At 49.5% G+C, this 23,137-nt stretch overlaps 2 protein-coding genes across 3 annotated transcripts; one reads left to right on the top strand and one right to left on the bottom strand.

Annotated features, from left to right (window-relative positions):
* Positions 1–12,246: 12,246 nt before the first annotated feature.
* Positions 12,247–20,757, bottom strand: TRIM72 (tripartite motif containing 72). 2 transcript variants are annotated; one of them, XM_028522437.2, is made up of 7 exons: positions 20,472–20,757; positions 19,771–20,167; positions 17,269–17,364; positions 16,950–17,180; positions 16,221–16,243; positions 15,104–15,222; positions 12,247–14,159 (listed from the first exon to the last, which is right to left on the bottom strand). In XM_028522437.2, the coding sequence occupies exons 2-7, from the start codon at positions 20,158–20,160 to the stop codon at positions 13,585–13,587; spliced, it is 1,434 nt and encodes a 477-aa protein (XP_028378238.1). In that variant the 5' UTR covers positions 20,161–20,167; positions 20,472–20,757; the 3' UTR covers positions 12,247–13,584. The 2 variants fall into 2 exon arrangements, with proteins under 2 accessions (XP_028378238.1, XP_035877235.1); XM_036021342.1 differs by having other exon boundaries at positions 20,549–20,757.
* On the top strand, positions 18,069–19,248 carry PYDC1 (pyrin domain containing 1). The gene is made up of 3 exons (XM_028522451.2): positions 18,069–18,512; positions 18,807–18,849; positions 19,035–19,248. The coding sequence occupies exons 1-2, from the start codon at positions 18,247–18,249 to the stop codon at positions 18,808–18,810; spliced, it is 270 nt and encodes an 89-aa protein (XP_028378252.1). The 5' UTR covers positions 18,069–18,246; the 3' UTR covers positions 18,811–18,849; positions 19,035–19,248.
* Positions 20,758–23,137: the final 2,380 nt, after the last annotated feature.

Below are 23,137 nucleotides of genomic sequence, written 5' to 3'. Positions count from 1 at the left end.
GAGGAAAAGGCTCTTGGTCCTTTTCCTTCGAGAGATCAGCCACCTTTCCTCCCCAAGCAGTTCATGTCTTGGTAGACTTATTCTCATCCGTGGCAGATGGGGGGCTCTGTGGGCAAAGCTCCCCCACAGGATAATTCAGAGGTATGTGTTTTTCACCATTCCCCAGAGTTTCCCCTCTGGATTAAGGTCCAGTCACTCCTTGAGGCCACTGGCTTAATATAGCACCCTTTGTACAAAGTTATGAAGGCTGAATAAGTTTTAAAGATGTAATGTACAGCATGGTGGCTATAGTTAATAATCTCTCTCCAATGGCTGCTGCTGTGGTGCATGCCTGAAACATGCTAAGAATAGATCTTAAGTGTTCTTGTTACAGAACAAACAAGGGGGGCCTGGGACGATATACTAGTATTGAAAGAAGCCCCCAGGTCCATTATGTCTGCCACCAGAGGAAAGACGTCTCTCAATGCCAGAGATTCGTGAAAAGGAAAGGAAATGTTTATTTAATGCTATAAAAACTTAAAGTAGTGACCTAATGTCTTTATCAAAAATCCCAAAGTCCCTTAAAACACCCACAAACAGACACAGTCCTTCCTTCCTTCCCCCTTTGCCCAGTCCAGAGTACCGTATCTCAGGAAAGGAAATAGAAGTCCATGGCTCAGGCAGTCCTCTGGTTCTTCCCAGTTAGTACTCCATCTCAACTGGGAGACCTCCCTGGGTTCCCAGCACCCTCAGCTGAGTCACCGGGATCTCTGCTAAAACCAGGCGGTGGTTCCCCCTTCTAAAGCTGTGGGGGCCACAGGAGTCCCCACTTTGCCAGAGCTGCATGGTACTCCCTCTCAGGGCTGCGGGAGTCTCCACTCTGTCAAGGCCACGTGGTTCTCTCCCTCAGAGCCACGGGAGTCTTTACTCTGCTAAAGCTGTGTGGTTCTCTCTCCAATGGCTGCTGCATCTCGGTTTAAATCCCCGTGCCAATCTTCCTCTACAGCCCCATTTCCGACTCCTCCCACACTCGGCCTCACATCCTTCCAGCTTTACTGGGCTGCCATCATGAGTCTGGGCAGGTGTGGCCCCAAGTCCTGGAGCCAATCATCTCCAAGCTCCCACGCAGGCACTGTAACTCGGGGGACCTGTCCCCCAGTTATGTCTTGGTGGGGAAGTTACTTCCATTCCCCTGGCTCACAGCCTGGCCACAGCTATTTAACATATCTAAGCGACCAGCCGAAGGCTATAGATATGTTAAATGACCACACCAGAGGTTAGCTGCAAGGCTGTTGCTATGAGAAACAGCTTTCAAAGGCCCTGCTCCGTGTGTCCCTTCCCCCAGCCCACACCTGGGGAATGGGGGTGAAGACATCTTAAAATCTCCTGGACACCTTAAGTTCTGGACCCCATTTCAAATGCCCATTTGGGGTCCCCCCTCTTGGCTGCACCCTGAAACATTCTCACTACAGGAAAAATAATGACTATGTGAGATGATGGATGTTAATTAGCTTGATTGTGGGTGATCATTTCACAGTGTATACATATATCAAATCATCACATTGTGTAATCGGAAAAGACACCGGCATTGGGGCTGCCTGTCACTACCAAATCCAATAAGCAATGATAGTGATTGAATCTTTTATGGGCGCTTTATTCAGATGGCCGGCAGTCCAAGAAGATTGCGGATTCATACCCCAACAAACCATCTTGCCTTCTCTTTCCTGGGCAGATCTTTTATAAGGGGGGGTCACAGGGGGAGGACAAACAAGGTGCGGTGAGGGCTTTGAGATTCAGAGAGGATTAGGTGAGTGAAGCTGCAGCCTTCCTGTTCTCGGCAGTTAGCTGTTCCCAAGGGGAAGGGGGGTTACACAAAAGGTCCAGATGCCTCCAACATGTCCCCAAGTAGTAATCTCTAGCCAGTGCCCCAGGAGGTCAGCTGCTTTTCTCAGGAGCCAGGATGGGCCTTATTTGCAGTTTCTAAAACAAAAGCTTAACATACACATTACTTGCTAGACTTACAGCTTTTTACCTTAAGCTAAAATTTTCCAAGTTTTGAGTCCCCTATCAATTGTACACTCTAAATACATGCAATTTTTAATAGGACAAAAGCCACTTTCTCAGGCCCTCTTTACCAGGGCTAACTAAACCTCCAAGCATGACTGACCCTAACTGCTGTATAAGCCTTTATCTTCAGGACTAGAAAATTACAGGAAGTGCCCTGAAGGCACAGAGGCTCTCAGAACCCACAAAACAGTACATGCCAGACCATAATGACAACCAGACCCTGCACCCAAAGATAATGTCGAAACACTTTGCAGCCTAACCGAAACATCCTGCTCCACAGCTACCCCATTACCTGATAAAAACTCAAAGCCCCAACTCCTCACTGCTGGTACTGGTGCTAGTGCACATCTCCACACCCAGCCCTTTCCCTCCCTTAGAAAAGTAAAAATAAAACATTTACTCTCTGCACTTTCTTCTCTTTGTGAATTATTTCACAGCCCATGTGTCAATTATACCTCAATGAAAGGGGGGGGATGAAAAACTGCACCCTTAAGCAGCCACCTTTCCTCCCTTGCCCCTCTGCCAGGGACCCCTGCACCACCTTCCTTGTACTAGAACCCTTATCTCAGAGCCTGCTTCAGGGAACATGCAGACCACAACAGAAAGACAACTGATTAGCAAGAATAAGGAAACTAACTGCTTTCAGGAAGCCAGACATCAACCATGTGAAATGCTGCTGAGAGGTTAAAATTAAAACAGAAGCATGTCCGCTGGATTTAGCAACACGGACTTGACCTTGAAAAAGGCCCTGGTAGGTGAGACTGGCTGAACGGGAAACTGAGACTCAGAGCTGATTGTGGATGATGGCGGGGTTTGCCCAGGTGTGAGAAACTCCCAGTCTTACACGGGGTTCATTGGAAAGTGGGGCTAGAGCTAAGCAGGTGAGCTGCATTGTTCCCTCTCTGGCCCCTCTCCCACAGACAGCACCGCAGTGCAGCAAGGAGGGTTGCCCCGCCCTGGTAAATACCTAAGGCCACACCCCCTTACAACTTAACAGGTGCACAAGGACAGAAATATGGCCCAAATGAAAGAACAGAGCAAAACTCCAGAAAGAGAGCTAAGCAATGGGGAGATAGCCAACCTATCTGATGGAGAGTTCAAAGCCCTGGTAATCAAAATGCTCACAGATCTGACTGAGCTTGGTCGAAAAATGAAAGAACAAATGAAGGATACCCAAGTGAAATAAAGCAAAATATTCAGGGAACTAACAGTGACAGGAAGGAAATCAGGACTCAAATCAATGATTTGGAACAAAAGGAAGAAATAAATATCCAACCGCAACAGAATGAAGAAACAAGAATTCAGAAAAATAAAGAGAGGCTTAGGAACCTCTGGGAAAGCTTTAAACATTCCAATATCTGAATTATAGGGGTGTCAGAAGAAGAACAACAGCAAGAAATTGAAAACTTATTTGAACAAATAATGAAGGAAAACTTCCCCAATCTGGCAAAGAAAACAGACTTCCAGGAAGCCCAGAAAGTCCCAAAGAAGTTGGACCCAAAGAGGAACACACCAGGGCACATCATCATTGTTACCCAAGATCAAAGATAAAGAGAGAATCTTAAAAGCAGCAAGAGGAAAGGAGACAGTTACCTACAAAGGAGTTCCCGTGAGGTTACCAGTTGATTTCTCAAAAGAAATCTTGCAGGCAAGAAGGGGCTGGAAAGAAGTATTCCAAGCCATGAAAGGCAAGGACTTACATCCAAGAATACTCTATCCAGCAAAGCCATCATTTAGAATGGAAGGGTAGATAAAGTGCTTCCCAGATAAGGTCAAGTTAAAAGAGTTCATCATCACCGAGCCTTTATTGTATGAAATGTTAAAGGGACTTACCTAAGAAATTGAAGAAGATCAAAAACTATGGACAGTAAAATGACAACAAACTCACAACTATCAACAAATGTACGTAAAAAAGGAAAGAAAAACAACAAAAACAAAAACTAAGCAAATGACTAGAACAGGAACAGAATCAGAGAAATGGACATCACACAGAGGGAGTTCAGTGGGGAGGGGGAAGGGAGGAATAGGGGAGAAAAGGTACAGGGAAGAAGCATAATTAGTAGGCATAAAATAGATGGGGAGAGGTTAAGAATGGTATAGAAAACAGAGAATTCAAAGAACTTGTATGTCCAACCCATGGACATGAACTAAGGCAGGGGAATGCTGGAGGGTTGGGGGATATAGGGGGAAGAGGGGATAAAGGCGGAAAAATTGGGAAAACTATAATAGCATAATCAATAAAATATACTTTAAAAGAAAAAGGAAAAGGCCCTGGTAGATGGCAGACCTAGGCAGGCCTAGGAGGAATGGAAAATCACCAGGTGGGAAAACTGTACTGTGGGAAACTGTAGCCTGGGAAAAGGCCTGCCTGGGAAACTGCCTGCCAACCCTACCGAGAACAAACAGATGTTCGCCTAAGACTGGGGTCTGGAGTCGGCCTATTCGGCATAACAGAATACAGCTTTAACTTGAGCCTGTCAAGAACAGTGGTCAGCAGAAATGGCACCCAGCAACCAGCTCTAGCCAATCAGACTCTGACACCTCAACCAGTTACCCTTCGCAGGTTTTTGCGCTTAAAAACCCTGCCCTAAGAACAACTGAGCAAGTCCCAACCTCCCATGGTTGGCTCCACTTTTCCCTCTTATTTCCCAATAATAAACCCTGCTCCTTAGCTTGCTGAGTCCGTCTGGTTTCTTGAGCAACTCCAACCTAATAGTAGAGATGTGGGTCATGTAAATGCCAGACTGCTAAGGCTTGAAGAGTTAAAAAAAAAAATAGCTGTAGTCTCTGCACTAGGAGGGAGAAACAATGGCTTTGGGGACTGGGGCCTCAGAAGACTGGCAGGTAAGTGGTGAGGACAGATAACCCACTAGATGGAACATCTTGTAACAGGTGTGGGACGAGGTTCTGTGCTGGGAGTAGGCTGAGAAGCCCCGAAATCCCCACAGCTGTCTCTAGGGGAATAGGGAAGTTGACAGACCAGTTGAGAGGCATTTTGCATATCAATAACAGCTGCCTAGCTTCATTCGTATGTTAAGTAGCTGTGGCTTGGCTTGGAGCCTGGGAGATGGGCATGACTTTGACTCCTGATGTAAACTGGAGGGGCTTGCTCTGCCTGCGGGAGAGCAGGAAGGTGGTTCCCTTACTTCCGCGACCAAGCCTGCCCAGATTAAGAAGGGCAACCGCAGAAAGGCAGAAGAGACCAGAGCACTGCTGGCTGTAAACCCTTGTGGGAGGAGTCAGAAATGGGGTTTCAGAGGAGGAGCAGCCTAAGGATTTAAACTAAAGCAGGGCAGCTGGCGGGGGCAGGGGACTTCTTGACGATGTGACTTGGGAGCAGTCTTAGCCACCTGATTTAGAAAGAAGGAGTGTTTAGAAAGAAGGAGGGTTTCTGCCTTGTAGGATGTAGCTTGGAGTGAGGAAGGACGCCATGCGGCCTGGGAAGAAGCAAAAGACTTCCTTGCAACATCCTGTCCTGCTACACTTGGATTTTTACCTGGACTATTAAGACTTGTGCCTTTCCTGAGTTTCACCATGATCCAGAGAAACATAGCACATGCTTTTTTTGGACTATTAGGTGGAGGCTGATGAACACGTATCCCAGATCCTGAAGGGGAGCTAGTGCGTGAGGATGGTGACTTTGATCCAGAGAGACTGGAGGACTGTTTGCACAGTTGGCTTAAGATAAGGACAAGGGAAACTTTGGGGGCTTTTCGCTAATAAATAGTCTGGTGGGGAGCATGGGAAGTGCTGGGTCTCGTGGAAAAGGAGGGCTCTGAGCTGAGGTGCTCTGAGCTCCCCCAAGGTTAGAGTGTTGTATATAAAGATCTGCGCCTTCCAGCATTAACTGTAGGGTCTTACACCAAGGCACTGAAGCAGGAGACAGCCATAGGAAAAACTCTGAGACTGCAGTGCTGTCACTGGCCAGCATTTAGCACCCTGGTTGCCAGGAAACGCCTTTTACCAATTAGGTAGAATAAAGAGAAACCGAGGCAGGGAGGAGGAAGGAGACAAGTCTCACATGCTAACTCAGTAGGTCTAAGCCTGGTCTAATAATATTGCCAGGTGTTTCAATATCACAAAAAAACACTTATGTTAGCAAGAAAGAAAGTCCTTGAAATTCTACGTAACATTTCCACTATCTGGGAAAGAAAGCCTTGAAACTGTGCTTTCATCCCAAGGTCTGAATGTGGGAGAGGGTCCCTGATGCTCACAGAAAGAGCCCATAAATGACGTTGGAAATTGCCCCAATTTTAATTAACTGCCTCCTGTCACGTATTTGTTTTACAACAAGATGACCAAATGGAGTCTGGAGCAAGATAAGAATTCGAGCAGACAGACCCCCATCCATCCCTAAATTTGGGTAGTCACATTTCCCTAGGAAAGCTGGCACCACATTTACCTGTTAAACGATATGTACCTTTTCCCCTCCTATCCCACCAGCTATATAAGTCTGGAGAACAAAGGACTCGCTCTCTCTCCCTCTTGGGAGCTCAGGATGCTCTCTCTCTCTGGGGCTCTTAGCTCTTGGGCCACAGGGGCCTCTGGCCTCAGGCTGCCCAGGGGCTTGCCACCCTGGTCTCCAGCCTCTCTTGCTTTTCTCACCCTGCTTTACTCTGAAACTTTCCCTTTTACCTCCTAATCTACCCAGTCCTGTTCTCTTCCATGGAAGCGGACCACTAATAAACTGATTACATACTACTAGATTTGCTGATATGTAATTCTTTACATGCGTCAGCAAGAAGAACCAGGTCTCTCCCGTCAACAGCACCACGTGGACGGGCCCCAGTCTGCTCGCTTACAGTTTGGGTGAGCTCTGTAGCAACCTGACTTGCTGACATGCCAAGAGACTTAGACAACTGGCAGGACAGAGAGGTTGGCAACTGAATTAATGAGAACCACTAAGATGACTAAGGAAAGGGAAAAGACAATTTTTAATTAGAGAGAAAACAAAAACATAAAAAGAGAAAAACCAGAATATTACATGGCTTAGCCATGAATACTATTTGTATAGTCATATTAATGTAAAGCCAGAATATCGATTTAATAAAAAATAAAGATTTGACTATACTGGGAAGATGGAGAAAAGGGAGAGGGAGTGGTGAAACGAGAAAAATTCCCATCTTGCATAGTAGGAAGATCTAATAAATAATGCCTGAAAGTTAAGATATAGCATTATGTGTGTTAGAGTTTTAAAGACGTAGTAAAATTAACAAAATGATTGCCTCAGCGGAGTTGTGGGCAAGGAGTAAGAGACTGCAGGTTTTTATAACAAATCCTTTATAACTATTTGACTTTTTTTAAGATTTTATTTATTTTTAGAGAGGGGAAGGGAGGGAGAAAGAGGGAGAGAATCAATGTATTGTTGCTTCTTGAGCGCCCCCTACTGGGGACCTGCAACCCAGGTATGTGCCCTGACTGGGAATAGAACCAGCGACACTTTGCAGGCCGGCGCTCAATCCACTGAGCCACACCAGCCAGGACACTATTTGACATTTTAAACCAATGTTCTTTAAACTTTTCTGAATGAAAACACAATAAGAAACTTAGACCTGGCTGGTGTAGCTCAGTGGATTGAGTGCGGGCTGCAGACCAGAGGGTCACCAGTTCAATTCCCAGTCAGGACACATGCCTGGGTTGTGGACCAGGTTCCCAGTGGGGGCCATGTGAGAGGCAACCACACATTGATATCGCTCTCCTTCTCTCCCTCCCTTCCCCTCTCTCTAAAAATAAAATAAATAAAATTTTTTAGAAAAAGAAACTGAATTTTACTTTGTAACCCAATACATACATCCAAGTGTTAAAGAGCTTAGGGATTGATGGGAGCTCTAATACACTGTTGGTTAGTGTGAAAATTGATACACTCACTTTTGAAACACAGGTTTGAACACTGCATAACCTGCCCAGCAATTCCACTGTCAGTTATTTGTCAAAATATATTTAGTACATATGCATCAGGAAACACATGCAAATATATGCATATCCACACTACCCATAACAGCGAAGAACCTGAAACGACCCAATGTTCACCATTAAGAGAATGGACAGATACAATGAACAAATGGAATATTATTAAACACCACAGATAAATTCCAGCAATATAATGGCTCATCAGATTGGCAGGTCCATGGTGCTAAGGAATAGTTGTTGATTTTGTTAGGTGTGATAATAGCAATATGATTATGTAAGAAAATATAAACCATTTTTATGAATGAGCATTGAAGTATATACAAGTGACTGTACAATTTTTTGGCAACAGAGTTGTAATCTTTATTAAATTTATATGCATGTATGTATGTATGTGTATATATAAACACACTTTGACATGATGCTTTGTTGTTTCTCACCTATGAGTATCTTCCATTTCATTAAAAACTCTTTGACATTATCTCTCATACTATTTGGTTCACAACGTTTCATGATGGTTTAAAGGAAAAGCTTACATATTTATACCATGGGGACTGTTTCTACCCTTTCAGCCAACCCTGGGCAACTAAACAGGGGCTGTTTCCTGACTCTCAAGTCCCTTCCTAGAACTCCCAGCTCCACCCCACCTGGCTAAATTCTCTACTCTCAGGAAAATCTAGGAAAACAATAGCAACAACTTAAATCATCCATGATGACCTTCAATTTTACTAATATACTATTCCTTCTGAGGATCTCAGATTACCTGTCACATCTCCTGGAGCAAATTATTCAGAATCCTTTTAAGATGGGAACAATAGGTAATAGAAATGCTGCCCCACACTGGAAACACACCCTCAGGGCCTTCCTAGTGAGAGCAAATCACACCCTTCCTGGACGGATTGGAGAGCCACTGTGTTTCTCTTCCTGTCCCCCATGGAGTGCTCCCCACACCTCAAAGCAAACGAAGGGGTAGCTCTAAAACAAGCCCTCATGGAGTTTGGAGGTACCTCTCCTGCTCTCGGCTACAGAAACTGCAAGGCCCAGATGAAGGTTGATAAGAAGTTCTCAAGAGAACCTGACACATGTCCCTGAGAGCCTGGAGACCTGCCTGAACATGGAGACTAGTTCTGGCTTCCCCACTGGAGAATTCCAGAGTGGGGAAAAAGTATACTAGAGCAGCCCAAGACGGCCAGGCAAGGGTGGAGAGAGGAGCACACTGTTATCTTTGTATGAGACACGCTAGGCCACCAATAAGTAGCTGGACTTAAAGTATTGTGATAGGTCTCTCTGCCAAAAAACAGCCACCTGTCTTGGCAAAAGGACCCAGCAGTAGTGTAACTATAGGAAGTGGGCTGAGGGGGCATAGGGAAGGGCAGAAACTGAGGGGTTATCACAGGTCAGTCTGACTGCCTATATCATCTCTGAAGAACCCAACAACACTGGCCATGAAAGCAGGAGTATTTGGACACCCATCATGACAGAGGTCCCAGATTACAGCCACACTAATTATATGTCATCTGACTCTTCCTCTAATTAACCTGAACCTTGAAGGAGCCAGCAGAGCAGGGTGGGAAGAGCTTAGGGAGGGAGGGGATAGAAAGGAGAGCGAAAGGCCAGATCCCCTTCCACTTCCCGTCACTTTAAATTGGATATGATGTTGAAATTTTGAATTATGCTGGAGTTTTGTGCCTGAAAATGAGACTGTTCTTCAGTTTAAAATGACCGAAAAGCTGTTCAATCCTCCAGAGCAGAGTTCCCCAACCCTCAGGCCATGGACTGGTACCAATCCATGGCCTGTTAGGAACTGGGCCACAGAGCAAGAGGTGAGCAGCGGGCAGTTTGCTGACTTTGCTGCCTGAGCTCTGCTTCTTGTCCCCCTGCCCCGTCCATGGAAAATTTGTCTTCCACAAAACCTGTCCATGGTAACAAAAAGGTTGGGGACTGCTGCTCCAGAGCATGGCTGAAACTACTGGTAAAAAATAGTTTCCTGACGTAACTCTTCAAGTCTAACCACTTTGAAGTTTTAACCACTTTATGTTCATGTAATCCTTCAAGTCCACCACTTTTTCTTCAAATCCACAAGCTAATGGCAATATCATTAAAAATGTAAAGGCACACACGCTGGGACATGGGTGCTCCCCCGCTCTGCATCAACCATGGAGGAGCCCGTGCATGTGTGCACACTGCACGTGTACACGTGCAGCCATGCACGAGGGTGTTCATTCCCACATCATTTGCAACAGCAAAAATTAGAAACAAATAGCACTCAATCAGGGACAGCATGACTAAGTAATCAATGGCACAGTCATATGGTGGAATACTACATAGCAGCTAAAAAGGAGAAGGTGTGTTCAATATAGTAACATGAACAGATCTCTTGACTGTATGACTGAATGAAAAAAAGCACATTGCACAACATGTCATATTCACATAGAATCTGACACTACTTATATAAAAGAAAAATACGGTATTATATCCTTTCTGTGGGACATAGACATGTGCAGAAAGTCCTGGAAAGCTACTCACCAAACTGCCCTGGCTGGTGTGGGCAGTGGATTGAGCACCAGCCTGCGAACCAAAGGGTTGCTGGTTCAATTCCCAGTCAAGGCACATGCCTGGGGACGGGCCTGGTCCCCAGTGGGGACCATGTGAGAGACAACCACACATTGACATTTCTCTCCCTATCTTTCTCTTTCCCTTCCCCTCTGTCTAAAAATAAATAAGTAAAATATTGTTTCTTAAAAAATTACTCACCAAACTGACAACAGGGATTATTTCTGGTGAGGGAAGAAGACAAGAAATTAGGATTGGGGACTAGGGTCAGAAAACTTTTCCCTTATCCATAAGATATTAAGAATATTCATGCAATATTTATATTTTTAAATCTTTAAAATAATTTAAGAACTCATGCACCTGAGGGTCTGGAAGCCTAGATCCAAGCAACCAGCACCAATGCAAAATTTTATGGACCTCTCTTATTTTTTAATAATTTTTTGAAGATTTTACTTATTTTTAGAGAGAAGGGAGGGAAGGGAGAAAGAGAGGGAGAGAAACATCAATGCGTGAAAGATACATCGATTGGTTGCTTCTCGCACACCCACAACTAGGGACCTGGCCCACAACCCAGGCATGTGCCCTGACCAGAAATAGAACCAGCGACCTTTGGGTTTGCAGGCCTGCACTCAATCAATTCACTGAGACACACCAGCCAGGGAGGACCTCTCTTACTGAATCTCAAAAATTCATGTAAATTCTGTACTCCATATGATGTGTTTTAATCCGAAGATAATGTTTTCAATATTTACTTATTAATTAAATTACACAACTTTCCTGCCACCACCACCATTACCAAAAAGAAGTCTGGCATAAAGTTGGGACTCCAAGAGGCACCCTGTACCTGTGTGGCCATTGTTCCCTGAGGATACTTGAACCCCAGGAGAAGAGGCAACCAAGCCTACTGTGAAGCTAGTTGTTTGGGGGCCTAGTGTTGTGAGGATGAGATAAATGAAAATATAAAGGTTTTGACATGTAACAAGCTCTCAATAAATGTCTTTGCTAGCAGTTCAGCACAGCACCAACAGGTACCAGTTTGCTCGTGCACACGCAGGAGTCAGGAGGCACAGAAAACCTCTCTGCAGCCACGTGTTCGAGGACCCCCAGAATCTCCACAGGGGGCATAAGTTCCGAAGGAGGAGATTCTGATCCTCTGAGAAATGAATGCTGGAGGAAGTCACTTCTCTGGTCTCATTTCACCTTTCAACAACCCCAGGGACATTCTGGCTTGGCCAGGCAGCCACCACCCAACAAGGAACACCCTGATTAGGCAGTTTTCCATACACTCGCCCCATCATGACTGCCTTTGGCTCAGGGACCTCATCTCTCATCCAGTCAGCTGTGGGCAAGGTCACAGGGTCATTTCCCTCAATGCATGGAGCTCAAACCAGAGGAGACACTGGGGTTAAGAGAGGATAAGAAATGGTGATGTTTACCAAGAGTCCTGAAGGATAAGTGGCAGGAAAAGGGTAGTCCTGGCAGAGTTGCAGGATGTGGAGGGGGCAGGGGAGTGGCACAAGATAAGGCTGGAGAATAGCAGGGCACCTTAAATACCAAGCCAAAGATGGGGCTTTCTCCTGTAAGCAACAGTTGTTGAAAGTTTTGAGCCATTGAATCACATGACCACATCTGTGTTTTCAGAAAGATTTGATGGGTCAAGACTGAAGGCTGGGAGGTCAGTAAGGTTATTGCCTAGCAATAGGTCAATTGTCTCTTCACACAGATTTAATGAGACAGGAGTCAGAATACAATAGTTTTTATTAATGCTGGTGGATTTTGCAACCAAATACCCTTCTACTTTATTGTTTTATTTTCTAGCATGAAAGAGCTCCTCAAATTAATCCCATCTTCTGCATCCCACAGCCGGGGCCCAACAGGCCTTCCTCTGAGGGACACAGCCAAGAGTTTCAACAAGCCAGGTGTTGAGGCCTTTCTTACCCTACCCACAACCTTCTTCTTGCCCTCTCAGTTCCATTGCCCAAGAAAATCCCCGCTTCGACACCAGTTGCCTGTCACATATCAACAGTAGCATCCCAGCCTGGGAGGGCAAATAGCCCCAGGCCATCTTCTTCCCTTTAGAGAGGAAGAGCAGCAGCCTCCGGGCCCACCTGCTGAATTCTCAGAGGCCCCTCAGCTTCAGCGGTTACTCCAAAGACCAGAAACTGTGGCTTTGAGCTAAAAAGGAAGGTGTGAATCTGCAAAGTATGCGTGGGGCTCAACTCAGGGAGTTGGGGTGGGGAGGCTTCTACTCTCCACAAGCATCAGGGCCCTGTATGCAGTTAGCATCAGGCTCTTCTCTTGGTTGACAACTTGAGGGATCTCTTCCATATCCCAGACACTCAGTAAACATATTCCAAAGGGAAAGGGAAATATGCTGGGGGTCACCTATCATGGGCTCTGGCAGTTTTTAGATGACTGTTGAATGCAGGAGTGTATTTTGGATTTTTTATACCTGAGAGCTGACAGCTCTCTGATAACTGACTCTGTATATTGGACAGCTGACTGAACAGCTGGGTGCCTCAGTCAGTGGTGCTCCAGGGGCAACCTGCAGCATCAGCATCACCTGAGAACTGGTCAAAAGGCAAACGTTGGGCCTGCCCCAGACTTTCTGAATCAGAAACTCAGCCATCTGTACTTTAGCTAAAGTCACTGCTATGTGTTTTGAAAGGTGGTTTTGATTCACGCTCCAGCTGGAGAACCACTAAGTGAAATGCCTTTCATTTAGTGAGCCTGCCCCGCTGCTGCAGGTCCTCAGGGAGGGGAGTGTGAGGCCACAGGAGGTCTTCACTTTACAGAGCTTTACAGCTCCTCCCCTCATCCTCCCTAGGCTTCTGACCCTTTTCCCTTCTTCCCTCAACCTCAGTTTTTTCCTGGAACACCTGGGCCTCCTGGTTCCCAAACTGGGATTTCCTCGTTGACCTGACTCTAGACCTCCCTTCCCCACCACCACCCCATCCCCTCACCAGCAGCCCCCTATTCATGCCAACCCCCAACTTCTCAAAACTCTTGGAGTCCCCAGCTCTCTACTCCCCCCTCCCCAAACCTGCCCCACTCTTCAACCCAGCAGGGGCAGGAAGCTCAGGCCTCCTCACCCTCCGGCCCCACAAGCAGCAGTGGCTGAGCATTCTTGCCCTTGTCGTGCCAGCACACGTCGAAGAAGGGGTACACGGGCCCAGGTAGGCGCTCATGGAAAGCAAAAAGCAGCTCCAGAGCATCCCTGTCACTGGCATCGTAGAAGGAGAGGACGCCATCACTGAAGCTTAAGTAGACCCCGATGCACACTGGCCGCCTCTCTGGGGTACGCAGTGCACGCGGATCCTTGGCTTCCACGTGCGCCTCCAGTATCTTGCCTTCACGCAGCCCCAGCAGCCAGAAGCCCTGTGAGGGCACGGCATGCAGCCGGCCACGGCGGTTGGCCTGGGCAGCGATCACACCCAGTGCCCAGCGTGGTTTGTCGCCCACCTCTACCTCCCAGTAGTGCTCGCCCTCAGAAAGCAGCTGGTGTGCCACCACCGCCACGGCCTTGTCGAACTGGCGTGGGTCCTCCCCAGCTGGCGGAGCCTTCTGCTCAGAACACTCCACACGACGGCCAGAGGGTGACAGCACCAGGCTTGGGTGGGCTGTGCTCGGGTCAAAGGTCAGCTCCTTCACCACTGCCAGAGGGAAATCAGTCAAGCTCCTCTGTGTTAGCCTCTCGAGAGCCTTTTTCCATAATCAACTTATGAACCGGCCTTATCTCCTCAAATCCTCCCAGCCCCTCCAGAATGTGAACCCCACTCTGCTTACTGGCTTCAACCAAAGACTGAACCTCTCTGAGCTGTAAACTGAGGCCATAACTGCCTTCCTCCAAGACTGACGGCAGATTACATATACCCTGATACAAGGTATATAACTCAGGATCTGAGGCCCAGGTCACCAAGCAGGAGACAGTCAGGAAGCCTGGTGCCAGGCCAGCCCCTACCTCACAGGCTGTGACTTTAGTCAGCCTTGACCCAGTCTCTGGGCCTTAGTCTTCTCTTGGATAAAACAGAGATCGCTACCTCCATTCCCACCTCCTGCAAGGCAGTGAGGGCTGCAGAGCTACCTGTGCATGTCCTGGAGCTCTGTAAGCTATAGCACCCTAGTGCACACCCGCCAACTCTTGGGGAGAGAAGGCTGAGCCCTTGGGCTGCCCCAGCCACAGGCCACCAGAGTCAGTGTCCAGCCCAGGCCAGTCCCCAGGTTCCCAGCTCTGCAGATCCTCAGGCCCCAATTAGCAGGGATTGTCATCTCCTGGCCAGAAGGGGCAGAGACAGGCCAAGGATCACACAGGGTTCAAACCCAGGCCCCAGCCTCCTGTGCTGCCAGCAGCAGCAGCACCCTTCCCTCAGGTGGTGTCTTCTCCATGTCAGTCACCCACCTATAAATCCCACACCCTCCAAGGTCCTTCCCTTAACGTGGGTACGAGGGTACAAGGGAAACCCTAGAGGTAAAAGGGGCAATGGGCACCTTCTTCGATGACCTTCCTAGCTGAAATTGGGAGGCCTCTGCGTGTGGCTGCAGGCTTCGATCAACCACACAGTTACAAACATAAACCCAGAGTAGCCCCTCCCAGTACCTGGCATCAGAGCACGGAACATCTTCCTCCACACCTGGAATTTGAAGTCATCTGAGATGACAGGCAGCTGGATGTCCAGACGGGCAGGTGGTGGTGACTCTGCCAGGATCTTCTGCAGCCTAGAGGTGGGAGGTGTGGGGAGGTGTCTGTGAAGGGACTTCCGAAGAAGGCATGAGGTTGGGGAGAGGGCAAGAAGCCATACCCAGGAAGAGAGGAGGACAGGACTGTGATGGAGTTCCAGCATCTCTCCACATCACACCTGGCTTAAAAGTCCTCTGCTAAATTTTTAGTTTGGAAAGATGAAAGTCCTAGAGATGGATGGTGGTAATGGTTACACAACAACATGAATATAGTTAATGACACTGAACCTAAAATGAACACTAAAAAAATGTTTTAAAAGGTCGGTTGTTTGTTACATGTATCATACCACAGTTATTTTTAAGTCTTTTGTTGGGTCCTGACCAGTGTGGCTCAGCTGGACGGAGCATTGTCCTGCAACACTCAAGGTCACCGGTTCAATTCCCAATATGGTACATACCTGGGTTTTGAATTCGATCCCCAGTTGGATACATGTGAAAGGCAACTAATCAATGTTTCTCTCCCTCTCTTTCACCCTCCCTTCCCCTCTCTCTAAAAGTACATAACATTTTTTTAAAGTCTTTTTTGGGGGCATAAGGTACAAGCTCCTCCGCTCTTCACAGTTTGTCACCACCTGCCACAGCAACTTCATCTTCTGTCCTCCCTCTTACCCATCTTTGCACTTGGTGTTCCCTCTGCCTGAAATGCTTTCCCCCAACTCTTTACCTAGCTAACTCCAGTTCCTCCCTCAGTGTCCAACTCAAATGTACACTCCTCTGGAAAGCCTGCCCTGGCCACCCACTTCCCTCCAGGCAGCACTGAGTACACCTTGATGCCTATGTCCCTGCCCACGCCTGTCTGGGGGGTTCTTGAGGAGAAGGAGCGGGTCAGGTTCGTTTCTATGTTCAACACAAAGTGCGGGGAAATTGCAGTGGACTAAATGGGAGTAGGCAGGCATACTGTGAATAGGGGGTGAGCCAGCCAGGGTCCCTGAACGCCAGAGCAAGTTGGGAAAAGGGAAAGGACAGGATGATCTCACCTGCTGGTCACCAGACAGTATTTCTGGAGAGAGAGAAAGAAAACAGAGGTGAGTCAGGCAGGAAGGACACTGGAGACTTCTCAGGATGGGGTGAATCAAGAATGCTAAGTATGGGGTCAGGAAGAACCAGAAAAGCCAAGAAACCCAGAATTCAAGGCCAACTGTAGCCCTTTATCTCTGTGTGAATTAGAAAAAGGTACCCCTTCCTCAAGAAACTAATTCTGCCCTGGCTGGCGTAGCTCAGTGGATTGAACCTGGGCTGGGAACCAAAGTGTCCCAGGTTCGATTCCCAGCCAGGGTACATTCCTGGGTTGCAGGCCAGAACCCCCAGCAACCGCACATTGAATCTTTCTCTCTCTCTCTCTTTCTCTCTCCCCCTCCCTCCCTTCCCTCTCTAAAAAAATAAATGGATAAAATCTTTAAAAAAAAATTGTACTAGTTTAAAAAAAAAAAAGAAACTAATTCCACGTGGTAGACGATTGCCCTAAGAAATATACAAACCTACAACATCTATGATATGAATGGCACCCACTTAGATACAGTGCCCTTGTGCAATGGCTAACCTCAACAACCATAATAGCAGTCCTGGGGCCCACCCCTCCTCCATGTGTGACCCTGGCTTGTCCTTGCCCTCCCTGGATCTCAGGGTCCCTGTCTGATCATGGGATGAGGTCTCTGGGGCCTGAACCCTGGCTGAGGGGCAGAGAGAGAAGATCGTCCAGTGCTCACCATGAGGAACTCAGTCTGAGGCTTGTCCACCACTTCATCCAGCACCTTCTCCATCTGCCGCAACTGCTCCAGGTAAGAGTTCAGGCTCCCCAGCTCCCGCCGCAAGGCAACCCCAGCCTCACTCCGCACACGCTCCGCTTCACTGTCCAAGGAGCCCTCCAGTGCAGCCAGGAAGTCCCTCATCTTGCCCAGCTGCTCCCCCACAGCCCCCTGGAACTGACGCACTGTCTCCTGTGGGGGCAGACAGGCAAAAACACTCAGTTGGGGACCCCCAGCATGGACCCTCTGTCCCCGGGCTCTGCCAGGCTAAGCCCCTCACCTCCACCTCCGTCAGCTGATGCTCCAGCACAGCCACACTCTTCTCCTTGCGCGTACGTGCCTCCTGCAGCTGCAGCTTCTGTTGTGGGAGCTGTGTCTGGGGGTGAGGCATAAAGAAGTGATGCTGCTGCCCTCCCCCCCCACCCCACCCTGTAGGACTCATCTCAATGCCAGCTCCTCCTCCAGCCAAGCTGGCATCTTGCCATTTCCCAAATCCACTGGCAGCTCTCCAGGCCCTCGCTAGTACTGGTCCTTGACATCTAGGAAGCCTTACCCTCCACTTGCCTGTTCATGTTATGTCTTCTTTAGCCTGAGCCCATCCCCTTGACAGTCACCCCCAGCACAGGACTTTATGAGGGTGACAAGCCCAAGTGTGATTGGGTCTCCTCCACCAGAGGTGTATGAAGTTGGCACTGGCAGGCTTCAGGTGGTGAATGTAGGATATGTGAAGAAGAAATTCAACCTCCTCCTATTCCTGGGCTTCACGCCACACTTAAAAGCAGGACATTAGCAAAACACTCCAATCAGCCTCCCTGCACACAATGGGCTACCAGTTTGTGGCTCCTGAAATGCAGGTTGTTGGGAAGGTCCTAATACCGCCTGCCAACGCCACTCTTTGCTGGGAGGTGCATGGCCCTGGAATTAGGGGGTTCCATGGCTTCCAACCTCAGTTTCCTCTTCAGCAGAATGGGACCAGTCATCTGCACCTCGCTGGTGGTTGCACCAAATTGGTGGCCTCCTCTCACTTCCCTTGAGGCAAACTGGGAGCTTCCACTAGGCGCTGTTTGTTGTTGAATGCCCGCCAGGAGGGAGCCAAAGAGCTGACCGCGGGCCTTCCCGTGCCAGACGCCAGGACAATCTCCTCTCCAGGAAGTCCTCCGGGTCGTCCACAGCCCCGCCTGCCACCTGGCAGGGCGGGTCGGACGGTGGGTCTGCGCGCGCGCTTCCGGCAGAGGTTCAGAGGAGGCAGAGCTGAGCCATGGGGAAGAAGCGAGACGCCATCCTGGAGGCGCTGGAGAACTTGACCCCAGAGGAGCTCAAGAAATTCAAGCTAAAGCTGGGGGCGGCGCCGCTCCGCGAAGGTTTTCGGAACATCCCACGTGGGGCGCTCGGGCAGCTCGATGCGATGGACCTCACCGACAAGCTGGTCACCTTCTACTGCGAGGACTACGGCGCCGAGCTCACCGCAGTCGTGCTGCGAGACATGGGCATGCAGGAGGAGGCAGCAAGGCTTCAGAGAGTCGAGTGAGTTCCCAGCGTCTGGCAGATCCCATTCAACTACTCTTGAGTCTTGGCACTTGGTCAAGTCTGGTCTCAGCCTTTTTTCCTCGCCAAAGACCCCGGCGTCCAGTCCCGCCCCAGCTTTCCTGCGCCCCCCCAACCCCCCGCCCTCCAGACCTATGGGCAGCCCCTCCCTGCGGCTTAAGGCTGAACTGATTTGGACCCTGGCAAAGTGCATCCGGCCCCAACTGCCCCCTGAAGGCTCCTTGGACTCCTGGAGCCTTGTCCCATTTCACAGACTCTGTTCTCTCTTGGCAGATAAACACAGACGTGGTTGGGAGTTGCGCGGTTTTCAGGAGAGGTGAGTGAGCCTGGGTTGGGAGGGCGCCTGGGGAGAAGAGGCTCCTGCTCTGGACTAGGAGACCACCAACTAGCCCCGGGCTGGACTGTGTATGGCCGGAGCAGGGGGGAAGGTGAGGCTGGTCCCCTAGAGGACTCTGAAGGCCTGCAACATGAGCCTGAGGACTGGGGGTCTACCCCCTCCAGGAGTCTCGGGCCAAGGAGAAGTGCAGTGCAGTGCTGATGATGTTTGTGGGCAAAAATAACCGGCAGAAGCCCACCTTGACCACCAGTCGTGAGAAGATGGTAGAGTCTCCACCGCGAGGACCAAGGACCGCTCCATGCCTCCAGCCCCCGCCTGCTCCTGCCTCTGCCCCTGTCGTTAATTCTAATGCAGCCCAATAAATGTTTGATGACAAACCTTCCTGGGCCTGTGTAGACACGTACCTTCCCATGATTTACCACACGTAGGGCATGGGCGAGCCGGTGTGCCCCTGTGTCTCCATTTGCCAATGTCTAGGTGACTTTTCTGGGCACCTGTGGGGATCGCAAACTTCGGGTGTGCACAGCTATGTGTGGGCTCTAGAAGCATTCAGGACTAACAGCTCCAACCAGAAAAACAGACTTGCCTTGAGTCTCGGTGCCAGCCAGTACCTGTGCACCACGCGGCACGCCTGGAAAATCTAGGTTTGGCCCTCACCATTCCCACTGGGCCCCGGCCCCGAGGGCCTCTAAATGGCTTCCCTCTCCGCCGGGTCCCGCCTTCAGCTCGCCAGCCTCCCATTCCTTCGCCCTCTCGGCCCTCCCGCGAACCCCGAAACACCAGGAGCCTCGGGCCCTGCAGCTCGGAGTCCAGTCAGTGCAGTAACCTCCTGATGGGCCCTGCCCCATCCTACACTCCCACACGACCCGACCCCCGCCAGAGGCCGCCAGGGTCCCAAACCTTGAGGCGCGCGTGGGCTTCAGCTGCAGGCAGCAGGCGGTGGCCGCGGTGCGATCCCAGCGAGGCACACACGCCGCACACAAGCGCGCGGTCCTGCTCGCAGTAGATGCTGAGCGGGTCTAGGTGCTCCTCGCAGTGACCCTGCGGCACCTGTGCCAGCCCCTCCACCAGGCGCGCCAGCTGCAGGTTGGTGCTGAGCGCCTGCGGCCGCGTGGGTGCCTGGCAGCACGGGCAGGGCGCCGTGCCGTCCGCCGCCGGCTCCCCTGCCGCTCGGCTAAGGCAGGCACGGCAGAAGCTGTGGCCGCACTCTGCGGTCACAGGCGCGTCGAAAAGCTGCAAACACAGCGGGCAGGACAGCTCCTGGTGCAGGAGGCTGGGGGCAGCCGACATGGTGGGCCTGGGTACAGGAGAGGTTGGTGAGAGAGGCTCAGCGTGCTGCCACCCGCTCAGCCCCAGCCCCAGAAATAACCTCCCCGCCTGCCAGTCGTGGACGTGGACGTGGACGTGGACGTTGTCTCAGCCCCAGTACCCAAACGCAAGCCTGGGTTGCAACACACGGGCTTACACACTGCCCACCCCTGTCTTAGCCCCAAATTCTCCAAAGCCCCCAGCCCTAACCTCCTTAGCCGCACTCACCTCCCCAGGATCCCCGGCCCTCCCCTCCCCCATAACTCCAGGCCCGCAGGATCCACGGGACTCACAGGTCTGGCTGGAGACCTTGGGCAAAAAGAGGCTCCCGGGAGGCTCAGTCAGAGTCAGGCCTAACTAATGGCAGCGCAGCGGCGTCAGAGTTGTGTCTGAAGATAGGTGAGAGGCAAGGAACAAGCTCCGGACAAGGACAGGGGACTCTCAGAGGCAACCAGCAGTGAACACCACCAGGTGATGGGCAGCAGTGAATAGCAGACAGATCCTCCCAGCCTGAGCCCTGGCCCCAGGACTATATTTAGCTGCCCTGCCTCTGCCTCCCATCACTTCTGGAAACTGTTCTAAAAGTGAAGACTGAGTGGTCAGAGAACAAGCAACACATGTCAAGGCCACCTGTGCTGGCCTATCCCACTGTCCCTCCCTGCCCAGTCTGAAGCCAGGGCTCGGAGCCAACAGGAGACAGGGCCTCTCATACCCCAGAGAAGAGAAACAAGGTTGGTAAGAATCTGCCCTTTCTCCCCCACCCCCACTTGTACCATCTCCAGCTTCCCCCTTCTCCAAATATGGCCCCTCCCCAACTTGTCACACACTTATTTCCCAAGTTTATGACTCTCCAAGGTCACACTGACAGTGTTATCTCCACCCGCAGGAAGACAGGACCTCACCCCACCCTGAAATGTTTTCTTTCTCCAGAACTGAGAGGAGAGTCTTTTTTTCTGCCTCTCCAGTGCTCAGCACAATCCCAGGGGCAAAGTGGGCCTCCCTTGATGTTTGGAAAATAAATAATAGAGACACAGTTAAAAAAATGAATGAACTGAATCCAGAACCTGCAGCCAAGAACTTCATACGCCCTGGGAGCCTCAGGCCTTCCTCTGTGCTTATCCTTGACATCTCAGTTTAACTTTCATTCAGAATAAAAACCAAAGTCTTCACAGTGACCTACAAGACTCTACCCAATATAACTCTTTGTATCTCTCCCCCACCCCTGCTCACTCCAGCCTTGGCCTTTGTACTTGCTGTTCACTCTGCCTGGAAAACTCAAACCCAAGCACTGCAGGGTTCCCTCCTTGTCCTCACTCAGATCTGTACCCACTGTCACCTTTTCAGTAAGGCTTTCCTAACTCCCTGGTTTCATTTATTTATTTTTAGAGAGAGGGGAAGGGAGGGAGAAAGAGAAGGAGAGAAATGTTGATATAAGAGAGAAACACAGATCAGTTGCTTCTCACGTGCACCCTGAACAAGGAACAAACCAGCAACCCAGGCGTGTGCCCTGACCAGGGGTCGAACCCGGACCCTTCACCTTGCCAGAAGACGCTCAACCAACTGAGCCATACCGGTCAAGGCCCTAACACCCTGGTTTTAAATATCACATCTGCCCTCCCTGTTTTACTTTTCTTCGTAACATTTATCACCATCTGACATGCAATATATTTTACTCATTAGCTTTTTGTCCTTCTCCTCCTACCAGAATATAAATTTGTTCACTGCTTCTCTCCAACCTAAAGTGTGTGGCACACTGCAGGTGCTCAATAAATACCCAACAAAGGAATAAACACACAACTCACTGGGCCCTTCTCTTTGGCCTCCCAGTCACGCTTCCTCTCAGAAAGTGGGACCTGGATTTGCTTTCTCCCTCAACCATTCTGTCTCTCCCAGAGAGTCCTTCCTGTTTCAGCTCTTAATTTGCCCTTTGCACTCTCTCTTTGCCTCTCTCTCTTGGGTGTTTAATATTCATGTTTATGAATTTTTTCCCAGATGTGCACACAGGTTGTTCTGGATCAGAGACAGACTTTATTAAATACCTCACAGTGAACAGTAAATGTTTCCCTCCCCCTGCCCACCATGCTCTTGGATGGTGCAATGACAGCCAGGTCCATCATCCCATGAGAGTAGCCAGATACCCCACAGGTGAGCAGCAAGAATTATTTTTCCTGCTTACAAAGAGAAAGGAACTTGCCGTTACCCTCCTCTGCCTGTAAGTCTTCTTACTCCAACTCTTTGGCAGGTATACAAATCTCCCCAGGAGTCAGATAGCTCCTCACACATCATCTTTATGAGAAGTCTCCAAGCCTCTCCAAGGCTGGTCTCCAAGCTGTGGAGCTCGTTTCCTGAATGCTTGAAGCTTTTTTGTGTTGCATGCTGGCCTGCTTCAAAAGTTACTCCAGGCTTCCTGGAACCCTGGAGGCTTAACCTAGCAACTTTGTTCAGGCTATAATCATTTGGGCCTCTCATGAAGAGATAAGAGAAGTTTTATTATTATTATTTTTCTTTTCTTTTTTTTTAAAGATTTTATTTATTTATTTTTAGAGAGAGAAGGAAGGGAGGGAGAGAGAGAGAGAGAAACACCAATGTGCGGTTGCTGGGGGTTACGGCCTGCAACCCAGGAATGTATCCTGGCTGGGAATCGAACCTGGGACACTTTGGTTCCCAGCCCATGTTCAATCCACTGAGCTACGCCAGCCAGGGCATTATTTTTCCATCAGAGCAGTTAACTATACAAATGACTCCAGATTTAATTCTCATGATAAGTGAGCAGTCTCAGGAAGCTTAAGGCTTTTCACTCAAACCTGAGAAATCCAGGGAAGTTTGATTTCTCCACTCCACATCTAAGCTTCTGGTTTTCTCTCTGCCATTTTTGATGGCTCAGACTTGGCCTGGGGCTGGCAAACACGAGGGGCATGGGGATAAGAGTGTTCCTGGAGCTGGTCTCTGAAACCAGAAG

Source organism: Phyllostomus discolor, chromosome 3, assembly GCF_004126475.2.
Source record: "Phyllostomus discolor isolate MPI-MPIP mPhyDis1 chromosome 3, mPhyDis1.pri.v3, whole genome shotgun sequence".
Lineage (NCBI taxonomy): Eukaryota > Metazoa > Chordata > Mammalia > Chiroptera > Phyllostomidae > Phyllostomus > Phyllostomus discolor.
This window is presented reverse-complemented; position numbering and strand designations above follow the sequence as displayed.